General features: G+C 39.3%; 1 protein-coding gene across 3 annotated transcripts; it reads left to right on the forward strand.

Moving 5' to 3' along the window:
- Position 1: 1 nt before the first annotated feature.
- LOC144600089 (heterogeneous nuclear ribonucleoprotein H-like) lies at positions 2-16,778 on the forward strand. 3 transcript variants are annotated; one of them, XM_078411487.1, is made up of 12 exons: positions 2-151; positions 5,560-5,688; positions 6,183-6,338; positions 6,496-6,639; positions 8,610-8,748; positions 12,054-12,232; positions 14,108-14,188; positions 14,279-14,391; positions 14,893-15,028; positions 15,117-15,197; positions 15,680-15,784; positions 15,874-16,778. In XM_078411487.1, the coding sequence occupies exons 2-12, from the start codon at positions 5,598-5,600 to the stop codon at positions 15,981-15,983; spliced, it is 1,335 nt and encodes a 444-aa protein (XP_078267613.1). In that variant the 5' UTR covers positions 2-151; positions 5,560-5,597; the 3' UTR covers positions 15,984-16,778. The 3 variants fall into 3 exon arrangements, with proteins under 3 accessions (XP_078267613.1, XP_078267611.1, XP_078267612.1); XM_078411485.1 differs by having other exon boundaries at positions 15,862-16,776; XM_078411486.1 differs by lacking the exon at positions 2-151 and adding an exon at positions 286-415 and having other exon boundaries at positions 15,862-16,776.
- The last annotated feature ends 1,130 nt before the right edge of the window (positions 16,779-17,908 follow it).

Genomic DNA, 17,908 nt, shown 5'->3' on the forward strand with positions numbered 1-17,908 from the left:
CCGGTCGACCGAGGTCGTCTCCGCGCTTTGAAAAGAAGAAAAGGAACGGAAGGAGACGCGGCGCCAACTGACTCTGCGCGGCCGTTGGTGCCACACTTGGAAGCCGGACTTAGTTCACTCTCTTTCCTCTCCGTCGAGTTGCCCGACCTCGGTAGGTATGAGTGAGTGTGTGAGTTGAGGGTTCATTTATGGCCGTGTGTGTTTACCCCACCCGTACCGCGCTCTCTGTTCTGAGGAAAGCGAGAAGGCTGGCGTTGGCGCGTGCGCGCGGCCTGTGGCAGCGCGGGCCCTGCGGCCTAGGCATCGTCCGCTTTTACTTTCGTCGTTTAATCGGACGACTCTTCCCCCCACATCCCCCATCTCGGCTTGCTATCACGGGCCCCGTTGTACTTTTTCTGCCCCTTTTCGGCCGAATGTGAGTCTTTTCGTCTGTCGGCGCATGAGTGTGGGTTAAAAAAAAAGTGGCCACGTTAATTGGTCACCTCCTGATTTTCCTCAAGCTCCCCCGCGTTTGCCCTGTCGAGCGGCGGACTCGGAAATGTTGCAACATATCGTCGTCACCGGGGTAATGGTTTGGGGTTTAAATTCCACTGGCCTCGGAGAACGCGCGATTCTTTGTTACTCAGCGCCAAACACGAGCCGTGTAAATACCACGCACATTACATATTTTGAGTCTTTACGCCATTGATTATTGTCCGTGTGGACTAGATAGGGGGAGGGGCACTCAGCGACTCCACATTTCTGAACGTAAATCGCCTCTATTCATCGTCTGTGGTTGTTTATCCAATGACGAAAGACTCGCTCAACGTTTCACCTGTTACTGACACAGCCCTTTCAGGATATTTTCCCCGATCATGATATACTATTAAAGTTAGAAAAGGCTGATATCCATTTTTAGATTTAAATATATCAAAGTTACATTTGTTCCATTTTTTTTAAAGCTGTATACTAACAATGATATGCATTTAAGCAATTTAAAATGATCAACCTGCTCGATTTGAAATGTTTAATAATTGAAATTGTAGAACACCAATTGTAAAATAACAATCTTAAGGTCGCCAACCTTTGAGAAATTTGAGAAGTTGTGAATATCTTGGGTAGAGACTTAAAGTTTGCAGTAGAGATGAGAACTTTTGAATGTCAATCTAAACTGGCCCCGACTGGGAGAGAGGGGAGGGGGATGGGAGGGAGTGGGGGAGGAGAGGGTGCTGCACCAATGTAGGAGAGGCAACCCTAGGGGGGGAGGGGAGGAGATGGTGTTGCACCAATGCAGGAGAGGCAGCCCTAGGGGGGGGGGGGAAGAAGGTGCTGCACCAATGCAGGAGAGGCAACCCTGGAGAGGGAGGGGAGCAGGGGGTGGGGAGGGTTGGGTTGAGAGGAGGTGGGGTCCTGTACCAATGCAGGAGTGGTTAATAGACAATAGGTGCAGGAGTAGGCCATTCGGCCCTTCAAGCCAGCACCGCCATTCAATGTGATCACGGCTGATTATTCTCAATCAGTACCCCGTTCCTGCCTTCTCCCCATACCCCCTGACTCCGCTATCCTTAAGGGCTCTATCTAGTTCTCTCTTGAATGCATTCAGAGAATTGGCCTCCACTGCCTTCTGAGGCAGAGAATTCCACAGATTCACTCACACCTCTCTGACTAAAAAGTTTTTCCTCATCTCTGTTCTAAATGGCCTACCCCTTATTCTTAAACTGTGGCCCCTTGTTCTGGACTCCCCCAACATTGGGAGCATGTTTCCTGCCTCTAACGTGTCCAGCCCCTTAATAATCTTATACGTTTCGATAAGATCCCCTCTCATCCTTCTAAATTCCAGTGTATACACGCCTAGTCGCTCCAGTCTTTCAACATATGACAGTCCCGCCATTCCGGGAATTAACCTAGTAAACCTACGCTGCACGCCCTCAATAGCAAGAATATCCATCCTCAAATTTGGAGACCAAAACTGCACACAGTACTCCAGGTGCTATCTCACTAGGGCCCTGTACAACTGCAGAAGGACCTCTTTGCTCCTATACTCAACTCCTCTTGTTATGAAGGCCAACATTCCATTGGCTTTCTTCACTGCCTGCTGTACCTGCATGCTTCCTTTCAGTGACTGATGCACTAGGACACCCAGATCTCGTTGCACGTCCCCTTTTTCTAACTTGACACCATTCAGATAATACTCTGCCTTCCTATTCTTACCACCAAAGTGGATAACCTCACACTTATCCACATTGAACTGCATCTGCCATGCATCTGCTCACTCACACAACCTGTCCAAGTCACCTTGCAACCTCATAGCATCTTCTTCACAGTTCACACTACCACCCAGCTTTGTATCATACCCACGTTTGGGCCCAATGGGTCCACTTGGTCTAGTTATTTTATAAAACCGGGTGGGGGGGGGGGGGCTTGTACAGATGTCAATGCCAATGTTTATCTTTCAACAAACTTTATTAAAGCGTGTTGAAGTCATTTAAATTGGCCTTTCAACTGAGTTTTCTGTGTATATTTGGCTGTTGCATTTCCAATATTACACAAACAGAAAATCTGGTTGTAAAATGCTTTGATCAGTTGGCCATCCAAAAATTGCTGTATCGATGCAAGCCTTATGCAGAGCAGTGCTCAAACTAAGACAAATGTTTTTGAGTAGGAGTGACCAGACTAGGTGCTGGGGTCTAAAGCAAACTGTTGCAGGAACTTTGGGTACAGCAGCATCCGTGAAGTGAAATGGAGAGACAACATTTTTGAGCAGGGGCCGATGGAGATGGCTGGTGGACAAAGGTGAGGGGCAGCGGTGGGATATGATAGGTAAATTTGGGCAAGGCATCACCTTTCCTTAATCACAAAATGCTGGAGTAACTCAGCAGGTCAGGCAGCATCTCGGGAGAGAAGGAATGGGTGACGTTTCGGGTCGAGACCCTTCTTCAGAAGAAGAAGGGTCTCGACCCGAAACGTCACCCATTCCTTCTCTCCCGAGATGCTGCCTGACCTGCTGAGTTACTCCAGCATTTTGTGAATAAATCGATTTGTACCAGCATCTGCAGTTATTTTCTTATACCTTTCCTTAATCATCTGGCTGACTTTGATTTGTTCTTTGTACCTTTCATTTATCCAGTTTCCCTCTTCCCAGAGTCTGTCTGAAGAAGGGTCTTGACCCGAAGTGCCACCCATTCTTTTTCTCTAGAGATGCTGCCTAACCCGCTGAGTTTCTCCAGCATTTTGTGTCTCTGATGTAAACCAGTATCTGCAGTTCCTGCACATCTGGGCAAGAAGGGATTGATTTGGGGGGTTAGGAATGGCAGAGACAGCAATCAAGCCTGGAGGTGACAATGGAATGGGGCACCTGGAATAAGTTTTGGACAACAGTGTTTGTAAATCTCTATCCACTTTGCCGGGTGCTCTGTTTGGCAGGGCCAGCTGGAGTTCTTGTTTGCAAGCCCCTTTAATTCACATTCAAATTCCCAGATATCCCCGACTGCTAGGCTACCTCCATGGCCAGAGTACGGTCACATGCATCCTTTAAGACAGTATGTCATTCCACTTGGGTATCAGATTCTACAATTTGATCCTTTTGTCTCCACTAATCACTGCCAACCTCGGTTACCATCTCCATCCTCTTCTCCCGTTTTACCCTCTTTTCGCCTCTTTCTACCAGATATCCCCATGATTCTGAAGTAGTCTACCTGAAATGTCACCTGGCCACTGATTTCCCAACACTGATGCCACCTGGATCCCGGAGTTTCTCAAGCTGTTTGTCTTTTGCTCAAGTTTTGAGCAACTATGTGTGTAGCTTGACTAATACTCAATGTCATGACATTTCCCAAGGTGTCTCACAAAGTTTATCAAACAACTAGCTATTTGGCACTAATACAGTTTACATAAGCCTTGGTTAAAGTAATATCAAGTGCTTATGAGTAAAATGGGGGTGAGGTGACTGGAAGCTTTGAGGATAATTCCAGAGCTTAAATTCTTGGTAACTGAAGCTACTCTTTCCTTTTAATTTCTGATGATCAACTGACTAGAATAGTTGGAGTCCCTGTTTCTCTTGCTTTTTGGGGACTGTTATAGGATTTTGGATGAATGATTTACAAACTGAGGGTAAACAAGTTGTTGGCCTTCATGGTTGGATGAATGGGGCATACTGTGATTTTAGAGTATAGGTACCAAGAGTGTTCACAAATGCTGATCAGGAATGATTGTCCAGAATTTACTGAGGCATGCAAGAGGGTTGGGCTGATGAAGGCATGGAATCAACCAATGTGGAAGTTGTGCAGATCAGTCATTTGAAACTCTTCACAGTACCAAAGCTGCTAAACAATCTGAGTGTAAACAAAATTGACAAGGGTAAGATGCAAAGATGGATTAGTTGTGACCGGAAAGGTGTTAATGTTGTTGTGTTACGTGGGTCATTATTCTATTTTGGCAATGAATTTGGGGAGCATGATCATGAAGTTTCTGCAAGAATGAAAGTTTTAGCCTGCAAAAAGACAATGGTCTGGTCAGCTGTGCAGAAATGTTAGAATGTGGAATTTAATTTGGTTAAATAAGTTTGTGTTTAGGAGCTGTGTAAAAAGCAAGAGCATGTACATTGGGTGAATAAACTAAGTAAAGGATCAGCAAGGGACATTTGAATGTATTTGCAAAAAGTTAACAGGATAGGTCAGTAAGGCAGTTAGTTGTTTTCTGATTATTAGCCAAGGTAAGGAACCTTAGAGCAGAGGGATTCTGGTAAACGACAGAGACTGCAGTTTGTGGGTCTGGTTGCCACATTATGAAATCTTACGACACTAGCAAGGTGCAGAGGAGATTTGAGATGTTAAAAAAAGTCTTGGCCTTGAGGAAAGTTTGCATAGGGTAAAAATTGCAAATTTGACCTCCTTTTGTCAAAATTCATCAGAATTGTTCTGATATAAGATCATGAGCGTCAAATGTTAACTGTTTTTCTCTATCCACAGATGGTGACTGGCCTGAGTACTTCCAACATTCTGTTCTCTGGATAAGCTAGGGTTTTGGGAGGGGGTGGAAACTGGTGGCTGAAGAGAGGTAGGCAGGTGCCATTGCTGGGTGGCGTCACATTGCATGTAGAAACCAGTAGTTATTGACCAAACGGCAGTTTGTAAGTAATTAGTAATGGTCCTAAAAATATATTTTGGATATATCAGGTGTAATGGCCGAGATGTGGGGAAAGTAAACCAATTTTGGCAATTTCTGGAAGAAGCCACAGACGATGGTGTGGTTATTGTGTCGATATCTCTATGCAGATTAAACAGCCAACAATTGTAGATGTGTTGTATTTGCATTGCATGTCATTTCTGACTTATGAAATATGTTTTTCTATAGTAACAGTACCTTAAATCCATTTGTGAAATTTCAGCATAGAAAGGTAGGCATCAATAGATTTGGTAATGCTGGAGAGAAAGGGAACTTTAGAAACATTTGTATGTTCATTTAAAAGAAGAGCTGGGTCATGATAGTATTTTGAATCGAATGATGGCAAATTAAATTGAGAAGGAGTAATTTGTTTTACTGTAAGGTTAAATGTAAAAATTGTGTTGCTGCTTTCTTCAGATATTTTTAAAAGGGACAAAGATCACCTGGAAGAAGTCATGACTACTGGAGATAGTGATGGATATGTTATCCGTGTCCGTGGATTACCATGGTCTTCTGCTGCTGGGGAAGTTTCGCGATTTTTTGCTGGTACGTCAATAGTGAAGGATAACATAAGTTAGCCCAAAGGCTAAAGAGTGAAAGCACCAAAAATAATTTCATTACAGATATTTACATAATTAGCCCATGACTACTAGGTATTTAGACATTATTTTATTTTAGCTTGTCTGTTTTATTCTCCAATTTCTATTTATTAAGTTGTGTGATACTGCAGTATGGCATCAGTGTGGGGGAGGGGGGAGGAGAATTGTATGCTCAAAGACACCATTGTTATGAAACTATTTTGTTCATATGCTTTGAGTTGAAAAGTTTTTATCGGTGGACAAATTTTTGTAGCCCTGTTATTGTCTACTTGTGTAATCAGACTTTGACTATATGACTAAATGTGCATGTGCTATTTTCAATTTCTAAGATGGTGCATTAACTTGTAGATTATATTCTGTTGCATAGCAAACCATCCTTAATGGAAGATTTTTTTCTGCTTTGTGGATTATAGATGTATATTTGTGGACTTTCTATTTCAGATTCCAAACTTCTGAATGGAGTGTCTGGAATTCACTTTACATACACCAGAGAAGGCCGGCCTAGTGGGGAAGCATTCGTTCAACTCGAAAGTGAGGATGATCTCAAAATTGCTATGAAAAAGGACAAAGAAAGTATGGGGCATAGATATGTAGAAGGTAAGTTCAGCACAGTGTTTTTTATGCAAATATCAATCTTTTGAATTAACATGTTCTAAGCAAACATAATATGGAAACTTTGTATTCGGGTTTACTTTAATTCTGAATTTTTCAGTTTTAATTGTATGCTTACTGTTGATTTTTGTTTTAAATCCAGTATTTAAATCTAACAACATTGAAATGGACTGGGTTTTGAAGCACACTGGCCCCAATAGCCCGGATTCATCAAATGATGGCTGTGTTCGTCTTAGGGGGCTACCATTTGGCTGTAGCAAGGAAGAAATAGTACAGTTTTTTACAGGTATAAAAATGAGGCTTTTCCTCACAGTAAGTTTTAAATTATTTGATGTCAGTGGTGTTTATTATCAGTATTTTTATTCCGAATGAGCTAATGGTATTTATTTTTCGAGGTAATATTTTGTTTGCATTCATTCCACTTGCAGCCTCACTTCGTAGTTTAAATGTGGCTATGCACTAATAACACAGTAACCACCCTCAGAGATGAAGAAATGTCCATTGCAACTCACCATGACAGTTCCTGCACATGGGTGAAATTGCTGCTTTAACCATGGACAAGATAAATTCCCCATTCCTCCCTTATCTGTGGCATTGTCAATACTATCAAATTTGAGGAGACATTGAGCTTTTGACCCATAAGCCTTAATCTTGGGATTCAATCTGTTTAATTTTGCCTCTAGAAACAGGAACTTAGAAATAACATCAAATAATATTCCTAAATTAAACCAGTGGCCATTAATGGTAATTCATTGCTAGAGTGACACTGACTAGCTATTTAAAAAATACTTGGAATCACATTATTTAAAACGAATAATCAAATTTAAACATTATCAAAAACCAGTAAACACAATTTAAAAATGCCATTTTTTCTCCTGATACTTATGTTTGCATTCAAAGTAGCATTTGTAATTACACACACCTACTGCATTGGTGGTGCAGTTTCTTTTGAATCTTGAGGCCCTTGTACCAAAATTGTAACAAACGCTATTTGGCATTCCAAGTTAGATTTTGTCAAAAGTATAAATCTGATCCATTTATCTTGCAACCAATAATTTCTCCAACTAATAAACATTAATATGTCATTCCATATGCAACATCGAGGACATATATTTTCTAATTTATAGTTATGATTATTTCTGGGAATTTGATATTTTTGTATTGATTTTTCTAGACATGTATATTGGTTGTAATGTTTCAATTTAGGAAATTATGATTGGCAAGTTTAGTGATACAATGCAGCATGGTACATGTGCCCAAAGGGTGTAAGACTCCTTTTGTTCACCTTGATCAGTATTTAAGCTCCTATGGGTTTCAGTGAAAGACTTGGTCATGTCTATTTCTGGGCTTGTTTACTGTGAAACAATGTGACTTTGGTTTCTGGAGTCTGCAAGTAGTGGACTTCATGGTGCCCATATATACTGAATGTATGGTGTTGAGCTAACAGGGAAAATTTGGTTTGCTTTTTAACTAAATGAATTCATTTGTGTGAAGGGCCAGAAAGGGTCTTGATAATTCAGCATGGTGTTTCTACTTCAATCTGCACACTACTTAATGCCAATGGTTGGGGAATTTTTGATCAGATTACGCGATGGAAGCTTATAGTCGATAAAAACATTGCCTGTGGGAAAGACTTTGGGCAGTTGAATTTGGGCTTGGTACCTGTAAAAAGTAATTTAAATTAATGTAGGTTTCCACTCTTGACATTGTGTGGGTATTGGGTGAAAACGTCAGTTTGGCTCTGGTGCCACAGTCCTGTTGTAAATTTAGATTTGCCCATTGGAAAATAACCTTTTGGATAAGATTGGAACATCTAATGCCTATGCAATTGGTGAGTTGTTGAAATTGAGGCAGGGAGAGGTCTTTGGTTTTAAGTTTTATTTTAATTAAACATTTTAATGTCCAGAAAATACCTTTTTTAGTTGCATTATAGATGTTGAACTAAATTTATTATTATTTTGAAACAAGATCTGTGAAAAGTATAATTGCTATTTTAAATAGAATTGAATCTTGTTCTGTTCTAGGGTGTTATGTGACACATTGCTGTGCTTATCCAGGGTGTTCCCTGTGGTTTGTTATATATTTGTATATTTTTATACATGTTGAGAATGTCACAAAACACTTTAGTGCACTTTTATTCTTGAGTTTTAGCTTGTAGTAATTTACCTTTTATAATTGCAAAGTCATAAGTAATCATTGGGCATGTGCACCCTTTAATGCTGTCCCCTACTGGGGTTATTTGTCCTTGGGTTGAAGGGTTGGAAATCGTGCCAAATGGGATAACATTGCCGATGGACTACCAGGGGAGGAGCACGGGGGAGGCCTTCGTGCAGTTTGCCACACAGGATATAGCTGAAAAGGCTCTAAAGAAACACAAGGAAAGAATAGGGCACAGGTGGGGATGGATGGATGAGTCACTTTTCTCATGGTATATATTGTTATCTAGTACAAGTTGCTGTAGTACTATGACGAATGTTTCATTTGGATGTGTTTTTGTTTTGGATTTTAAATAAGGTTTGTCACAATTTACAGCTTTTAATACCATAAGAAAATGTGATTAAGCATAATTTAAAATATTTAAGCACATAACACAATTTTTGCTTTAATTGTTGTTTTGAGCATTGTAGAATAATGGAATTAGTGGTAACCTGAAAAACTACTTGCCATTTTGATTAATATTTTGAACACTTTTTTATCACTAACAAATACATTATGGGTCGCCGTTCCAGATATGGGATGCCCAAACCTTGGGACTTGTAAGAGTCAAGGCTGCGTGGAAGACTGTACTGAAATTTTCAGTACTTCGGTTTATATACTGTTCTGTGCACATGTCTTAGCCATGCACAATGATATAAAATTAAAATATATATATATATATATATCACCCAAGCAAAATGTTACCATGCACTTGAGGCCTGCAAGAACATCAAAGCAGACCTTAAGCAGAGGGTAGTCTACTTCTGACCGTATCCATGTTGCTTTGATGTCCAATGTGAAAGTCTTCATTTAGATTGATGCTGCATTTTATTGATTATTTTTTTGGATACCTATTTTTCCCCTGCTTTGCCTGTCAAAAAATCCCATTATCCTCCCAAACATCTGTTTTGTTGCTAATTATTTGCTCCAGTTCTCTGAAGATGGTGTAGGAAAACCCATACTGAAGAAGGGTCTCAACCCAAAACGTCACCCATTCCTTCTCTCCAGAGATGCTGCCTGTCCCGCTGAGTTACTCCAGCATTTTGTGTCTATCGTAGGAAAACCTATGCTGCTTTGGACATCCTGAACTGTATAAATAATACAGTATCCAAAGCTTTCCCTTGGAAAAAGTTTGGGTGTCCCTGTTCTGGATATGTTCGTTGGATTTGATGTAATTGTAGATGCTGCTATGATATAACTTTCGCATTAAAAGGCTGTTTTCAAAACATTTATGGCAAATAGTTTTTCAACTTTTTCAAAGTATATAATTTGACAGTCAAGTACACAAGTATTCCTCATACAGTGAATTACAATTTCCTTTCAAGTCTGAGACCTTTTTAGTTAATTAGGCTTGTAGTTGGGACACGGTCTCTGTCCTTGGCTGTGAATGGAATTATTTTTTTTATTGCATAAAATGGCTTGCTATTTATTCACTTGGTTTGAGGATGGTGTACTTGCTGTTTGCATTTGTTAACTGAATAAAAAAGATATTTAATCAATTAGTATAGAAGGTGCATCAAAATGGAATTGGAGGTGCTGTGGATGAGCTTTGGGCTTGCAATGGTCCTGACATTAAATCTGAATATGAAATTGACATGCACCTCAATGTTTCAAGCGACTTAATGTCTTTAAATATATCTTAATTTGTTTAGCCTCCAAAATACAAATAGGATCTTTGTTCTTATCTTTCTCTTTTCTCTTTGTCACTTATAAAAGGGTTTCCTTTGGTTGTCCTCCTTCCTCCACACCACCATCCCCTTCCTTCCCCTGGAGCGATCTTACAAAAAATATCATCAGATTAGTTTAGTCTTGATAGTTTTATTCCTTGGCTTTTGAAACTGGTAAGGAAAATGTTTTGGCACATCGGGGAAAGGAATTGATCCCATGCATCTTGAATGATTATGGCCTCACCTTTTTATCAGTTGGTTTTGACCACATGGATCATTGGCTATTATTTAAACTGTATTGTCTCACGGCATTTTTGTCTCTGCATTTGTTTGGGTGGGTGGGTGGGTGAAGAATATTGGGTTATAAGTTGATAAATTGTGTTGTTAAATGATGGGTAATTGAACAAAAATGTGATTGGAGTAAATTGAAGATCTTCAGAATGCTTGCTGTTACAGCCATTCTCTTGCAGATTTGGATTTATTAAGTAACTGCAGTGACAGTTTCTTGTGATTTCTCCTCCCATAATTTTGTTTAACAATTGGCATTCCATTAAACAATTGACTTTATTCTGAGCAGATATGATTCAGTTTTAATACTCCACAGGCATTCAGAGAAACTGCAAAGCTTTAATATTAAAGTTCAGGTGTTATGTTGGCGTGGGATGGGGTTGTAAAATATATTGTTGGAATATCCATCAACGACTCTAACTTGAGGACCTATGAAATTGAAGTGATCGGGGAAAGATCTGTGGGATAAATCGCCTGCTGCTGGCAAGTGGGTTCTGTATCATTGGTTTGTGCGGTATGCAATATTTTCTAATGTGGGTAACTTTCCGTATTTTGGAACTTCCGTCTCACCAATTAATAAATGGGACGTGTGTATCCTTTTGGTGAACATTATCATCCAGTTAAGTTGCAGTTCTGTATAATGAATTGCAGCCTGGAAATATTTTGTCTTTTGTGGTAAGACAATAAGGTTTTGTTCCTACAGCTGGAAGATGGGTGTCATTTTGTAGTATTCAAAACTTTCCCTACTTAGTTCTCCACTTCCTAACTAAGAATTTTGTATCCTATTTGTGTATGGAGTTTGAACAAATCCACTTAACTCTCCATCTACATGTATAGTCATCCTTATTCTTTGAAAGAATTTACACTTCCACAAAGAGAGCTTCTGTCTTGCCACCTTCAATCTGATGGCATATTATGCATTTTTGATCTTTGCTAGTTGAACAAAAGCTGCATTTCAGAATGAAGCACTGTCTAGAAAATAAATGAAGGTGAAGTTAAATAGGGGTTAAAAAGCTGACAGTGATTCTTAAAAGGACCCTACCCTCATCTTCCTCTAGTTTCATATGTGGAGGTTGAAGGTTATTCAAAGAATGAAGAATATTTTCTGTATAATTTGCAATTGCAGTCTAGGATGAGAGTTATGTTTAATAGGTTTTATCTAAACCTGTTAAGCAAAGTTTTTTTCTTTAGTATGCTTCATGTATACTAGTTTGTCGCTAAAAATTGTCTCAAGTTGTCAAAGACGTTTTGATAATGGTAAAATGGTGCAGCATTTCATTACAAAATCTAAACTTGCAACTTGAGGTTTTGAAAAGCATTTGAAATATACAATCATCCTATCTTTATATGTCCAATGTATTTTACTTGGACCATTTATTTAATTCTAATGGGTCCATTCTTAACTTAAGTTTCAGTCTATGGATCTTAAATGAAACTTTGTATGGGTAATGCATGTTTAGGGTACTTTGCAATGTGCAATTGCCAGTAATATTTTTTGTCTATATATTAACTAATATTAAATGTTTAAATGTACTGTATAATCTTTTAGGTATATTGAAATTTTCAAGAGCAGTCGGGCTGAGGTACGAACCCATTATGATCCTCCTCGGAAATTAATGGGCGGTCAAAGACCAAGTCCATATGACAGACCAATGACTGGGAGAGTCTATGGTATTCCCAATCGAGCTGCATCTTATGAGAAGATGAGACGTGGAGTGTATGGCGGTGGTAAGCAATCGAAGGGAAGATTGATCATGGTTTTAATGGTGCAGAGCACTTTATTTTAATTTAGGCAAATAAGTACCCATCAAATATTTTTTTAAATATTTGTGCGTGGTTTAATCTTGACAATATTACATGCACGTGAAGTTTCCACGGATTTCTGTGTTTTTAAAATCCATTTCCCGTGCTTTTTGCATGATTTCCGCGTTTTTCACTTTGCTAAATAAACAGAAAAATCTGATCGAAAGAAAGGAAGAAAAAAAAAGATGTATAGACTTGTAATGAACACTAGGGTTCTGCAAGAAATCCCCAATGCCGTGGAAGTCTCCCCGAAAATGTGGCACCTCGTCTGGGCAAGGCAGCCAATCTGAACCTCATCGGGACTTCAACGGCCGATCGGTCGGTTGAATTTGCAACCTGCGGCCGGGGCTCTGGAACTCCAGCCCAGCTGGAGCCAGCAAATCTATCCCCATAGCCGACTTCCTTGGCCTGCTGGATAAACCAGCAAAGCCAGAAAATCAGTGGTGGAACTGTAATGAGTAAATATTAAATTTAAGTGCAAGATAATATAACTAAATTAATTAAGACGTGGTTAAAATATAAAACACAGCAGAAAAGCCAATTACCACCTTTTTGGGCTGATTATCAATTAATGTGCGAATTTACTTAAATGTTATAAGTGTACAGTGGCTTATTCACATTATTTTGTAATGTCTGTTTTTACTTGGAAATGCACTAAAAGAGGCTTGAAACTGGTGATTTTGTGTTGATTTTCTAATGTTTTGACCCCCGTTGTATGCCTCGTGCAAGCGCTCGGCTCTTTTCCTCTTTTTTTTACCTCACTCACATGCCTGATATTATTTAAAAATAATAGAACATTAAAATTCCTGTGTTGTACCACTAAAGGTCATACCACGTCACCAATAAAGGGTGTACCTAGTTTCCTAAATGGAATTTCAGCTGAATTGCAGACTATATTTGAAATTGCAAAAAGAAAGTAATGACTGACTTCCTTATGCTTGCTGATCTTTCCAGATTACAATTTGTTTGGGGGGGGGGGGGGGGAGAGAAGAGAGAATGTGTAAATGTATTGGAACATGGAGTGTTGTGAATGATGCTGTGTGCATGACCCAAGGTGAGATGGGCTACTCATAGTCTATTGCACCCAGGAGGGGACGTTTCCGACCCGTGCTCCAATCCAGATGGGAACAAGCCCTGCTGATTGTTCCTTGCTTTTGAAGCAAGTGGATTTTGGTTTGGGTCTTGATCACCACAGAAGTAATAACTATATATCAGAGGAGGAATTGGTTCTTTGGACAGAGTTTCCACTTGCTGTGGTGCCATTTGTTTTCAGTTGAAGCTGAGTAAATGGTATTTCAATCCATGTTACATTTGCAACTGAATTAGTAGATTGTTAAGGATTTCATAGACAATAGGTGCAGGAGGAGGCCATTTGGCCCTTTGAGCCAGCACCGCCATTCAATATGATCATGGCTGATCATTCTCAATCAGTACCCCTTTCCTGCCTTCTCCCCATAACCCCTGACTCCGCTATCCTTAAGAGCTCTATCTAGCTCTCTTGAATGCATTCAGAGAATTGGCCTCCACTGCTTTCTGAGGCAGAGAATTCTACAGATTCACAACTCTCTGACTGAAAAAGTTATTCCTCATCTCCGTTCTAAATGGCCTACCCCTTATTCTTAAACTGTGGCCCCTTGTTCTGGACTCACCCAACATTGGGAACATGTTTCCTGCCTCTAACGTGTCCAACCCCTTAATAATCTTATACATTTCGATAAGATCTCCTCTCATCCTTCTAAATTCCAGTGTATAGTTCCATAGTACAGGTAATGTGCCATCTAAACTTTAATATCTGATCAGGTTACGGAAGTTACGATGATTACAATGGATACGCTGATGCATATGCCTATGGGACTGACCATGGATATGGACGAGATAGGGGTAAGTAGTTTCAGGCTAGTTAATGTGATAAAACTTGTGTATCTAACATACAATTCATGTATTTTACCTAATTTCATGAATCTTCTATAGGATTGACTGCACAGGCTTATGCAAGCACTGATTCTAGCTTTCAAAGTACAACAGGCCATTGTGTACACATGAGAGGGTTGCCTTTTCGTGCTACAGAGAATGATATCTGCAATGTAAGTTGAAAATTGTTATTTTATGTGATTATTTATTTGCACAGTGGGCTGTCTACTGAAAGTCTCTTGTATTGCTTTCCCAGTGTCTTCTGCTTAATTTTGCCAGGTTTTAAACCAGTCAGATATTTGAGGTGACATGTTTTAGTCTGAAAATAAATATATCTCATTACATAAACTTATTTTCTATAGGAAAATATTTTAAGACATTTTTGCCATTTTATGGTGGATTTTTTGAGTTGAGCTCTAGAAAATCAGCCAACTCTACACCCTTGCTATTTATGTCTGATGAAAATTTGCGAACATTAAGTTCCTGTACGAGTTGTTTGGCTTTGCTGATGCATCCTAACGTTAACATTATACATGATGTAAGATGTGTAAATCACTCATGGCGTCTAATTTGATAAGAGACACTTGTGTACTGTCAATAGTGATTGATGTGTCCCTACCCTATTATTTTTCCTAGAATTCACTGGGAAATAATTGTTTATCTTTCTATCTCAGTTTTTCTCACCGTTGAATCCAGTCCGTGTCCATATAGAAATCGGATCTGATGGTAGAGTTTCAGGAGAAGCTGATGTTGAGTTTGCCAGCCATGAGGATGCTGTGGCTGCTATGTCAAAAGACAAAGCCCATATGCGTAAGTTAAAAACAGAATATTGAGTGAATTGCAAAACAGGTTTGCCATTGATTTTGTCATTGATTTTTTTAAAAAATTTGTTTTAAAGAGCATAGATATGTAGAACTGTTCCTGAACTCTACTTCTGGAAGCGCTGCCAGTACCTATGCAGCTCAAATTGCAGGATTGGGTAAGTAGAAATAAAATTCATGGTTTTTTTTAAACAGCGTTTTATCTTCCATGTCAGTGGTCAAGATGACAGATTGCACTCCTTTGTGATTGTTTCATGGATTTTCTGCTTGTGACCAATGCATGTAAACATTATTAATAAATAGTACTAACCATTGCATGATACAAATAGAAAATTCAGCCTTTTGGGGGGGGGGGGGGGTGTGTCAGTGTGGCATATGTATAATTTGCACCATTTCTTGTTTTTAATGACCATTGGATCTGGCAACTTGAGATTTTTTATAAGTGCCCCCTTATTGCTTTAGTTTATCAGTATTCAAAGTTTTGTGATTTTGTTCTTTATAAACAATTTTTGGTCAGTTTGTTTGGCTGGTTGGACTAATTTTGAGAATCATGCATATAAACTATATCCATGTTTAGCACTACCTTTTGAGAGGATTTGTGTTAGGGATGCTAACTATTTTGACTAATGGTTGTTTCTAGGGACCCAATCGAGTTATGCAAGCCCAAGCTATGGTAGTCCAAGCAGTCAACAGTTAAGCACTGGATATGGCGTTTATGGAAGTCAAGCGAGTATGAGTGCATATGGTAAGTAATCTAACAAGTTTATACTAGCCTCTTAATGAGATTTTCCTAAAGTGCAGATAAAACACATTTCATTTTAGATTATTTTGCAGGTAGCCAGGCTGGAATGAATGGAAGTTACTTCGGAACTGGAAGCAGAGGATCTATGGGGATAAATGGCATGGCTGGAATGTCAAACATGACTGGTGGGTGGGGGATATAACTTTATTTAACAGATGTGAATTACCAGCTTAAACTTGGTTATGCTTATGAAATGTGAATTCAGTATATGCATTCCTTTCATTATGGCTAGAATTCAGCATAAGCCTTTTCCTATGTTGACAGATTCTAGGGTGGTACCAGTGTGTTCTTCCCCTGACTTTAGTTTGAGACTTGAGTATCATTTTGGTATTTGGGCACTAGTTATTGAAATTTGCATGTCACACAACCTGTTACACAAGTGCATTTTGCTACTTCTGTAGGTTTGATTAATGTATTTGCATTGTCAAGCACACAAAGTACATTGCCTCTTGATGTTTCTGGTACCAATCAATAAAGCCTTCAGGACTAATCCACTTAAATTCCCAATACTATTATGGGATTGGAACCCCAATGTTAAGTTTAATTGGCTGTGTAGTATGGTTTACTGTATAAAAATTGTAATGTGTGGTAGTACATTAAATACGCAAAATTCATTGAAACTATAAACACTGGTGGGTGTAAAGTGAGAACAATTATGTGCTTATATTTGTTGCTTGACTTCATTTTTTATTTGTCTAAAACTCTGGTTTACTTTTTTAGAAAGTCAAAATGATGAGAAGCATTTTTTGATGCTCTATGGCAAAATTAATTTTTTTTAATGTAGAATTTTTCTTTAGACTGTTATTGTAGGGTTTAATCTTGAAGTCATAAACATCAGGCTTCATGGTATCTGACAAGTCACTTTTGTTCAAATTTGTAAGGTGCAAAGTGAAAATAAAACTCACTCAATAAAGCTTTGCTGTTTTTAAAGTGGCGTAAACGTGGATTTTTTTGTTAAACAAGCAATCTTCCTGGACTTGTGCAAAGTTTATTCCTATAACTGATAACTTCAATGGAGATTAAATGTATTCTTTGGAGCCTATTTGAGAACGAACCAATAAACGGAACTTGATTTGTTTTTGCCCATCTTAAAATGCTGAAACAATGTGAGCAGCTGTGGCAAGTGGATAACTTCAGATGTTGCCTCATCCAAAGTTCCAGTATTTAACTTTATATTTCCTCCTTCCCTTGGTTTTTGAGGCAAATAGTGCTGCTTAAGAGTTGGATAATTAGGATGGGTATCATACATCAATTTGAAGAATGGAAGAATAACCCTCACATCACCTAAGCCTTTCCCCTCATCACTTTAATTTCATGTATTTTGTTTTTATGACTTGCCAGACCAATTTCCCCCCCCTGGGATACATAAAGTTATTTTGTATCATAATCAATAATTGAAGGCCTGTTCAAAATGCTGAATAACTCTGGGACAGGCACCATCTCTGCATAGAAGGAATGCAGAGTTGAGTCTCCATTCTGAGTTACTCCAACAATTTGTGTAGGAAAATAACTGCAGATGCTGACAATTTGTGATGTAAACCAGCATCTGAAGTTCAAGCGAAACAGAAAATTGGCCTTTGAGCCATTCAATATGATCATGTACTAACCATCTACTAACACTCTCCTCCGCCTAGCAGAGCTGGTTCTTATCCTTAACTACTTCTCCTTTGACTCCTCCCACTTCCTCCAAACCAGAGGCATAGCTATGGGCCCTACCTATACCTGCCTCTTTGTTGGGTACGTCGAACAATCCCTGTTCCGGACGTACACCGGCCCCATCCCTGAACTCTACTGCATTGGTGCTACCTCTTGTACCCATGCAGAACTCACTGACTTCATACACTTCACTTCCAATTTCCATCCTGCCCTTAAATATACCTAGACTATCTCTGACATCTCCCTCCCGTTTCTGGACCTCACCATCTCCATCACAGGAGACAGACTAGTGACTGACGTCTACTATAAACCCACTGACTCGCACAGCTATCTCGACTACACTTTTTCCCACCCGGTCTCCTGCAAAAAGTCTATCCCCTACTCCCAATTCCTCCGTCTACGCTGCATCTA

Source organism: Rhinoraja longicauda, chromosome 14 (assembly GCF_053455715.1).
Source record: "Rhinoraja longicauda isolate Sanriku21f chromosome 14, sRhiLon1.1, whole genome shotgun sequence".
NCBI classification, from domain to species: domain Eukaryota; kingdom Metazoa; phylum Chordata; class Chondrichthyes; order Rajiformes; family Arhynchobatidae; genus Rhinoraja; species Rhinoraja longicauda.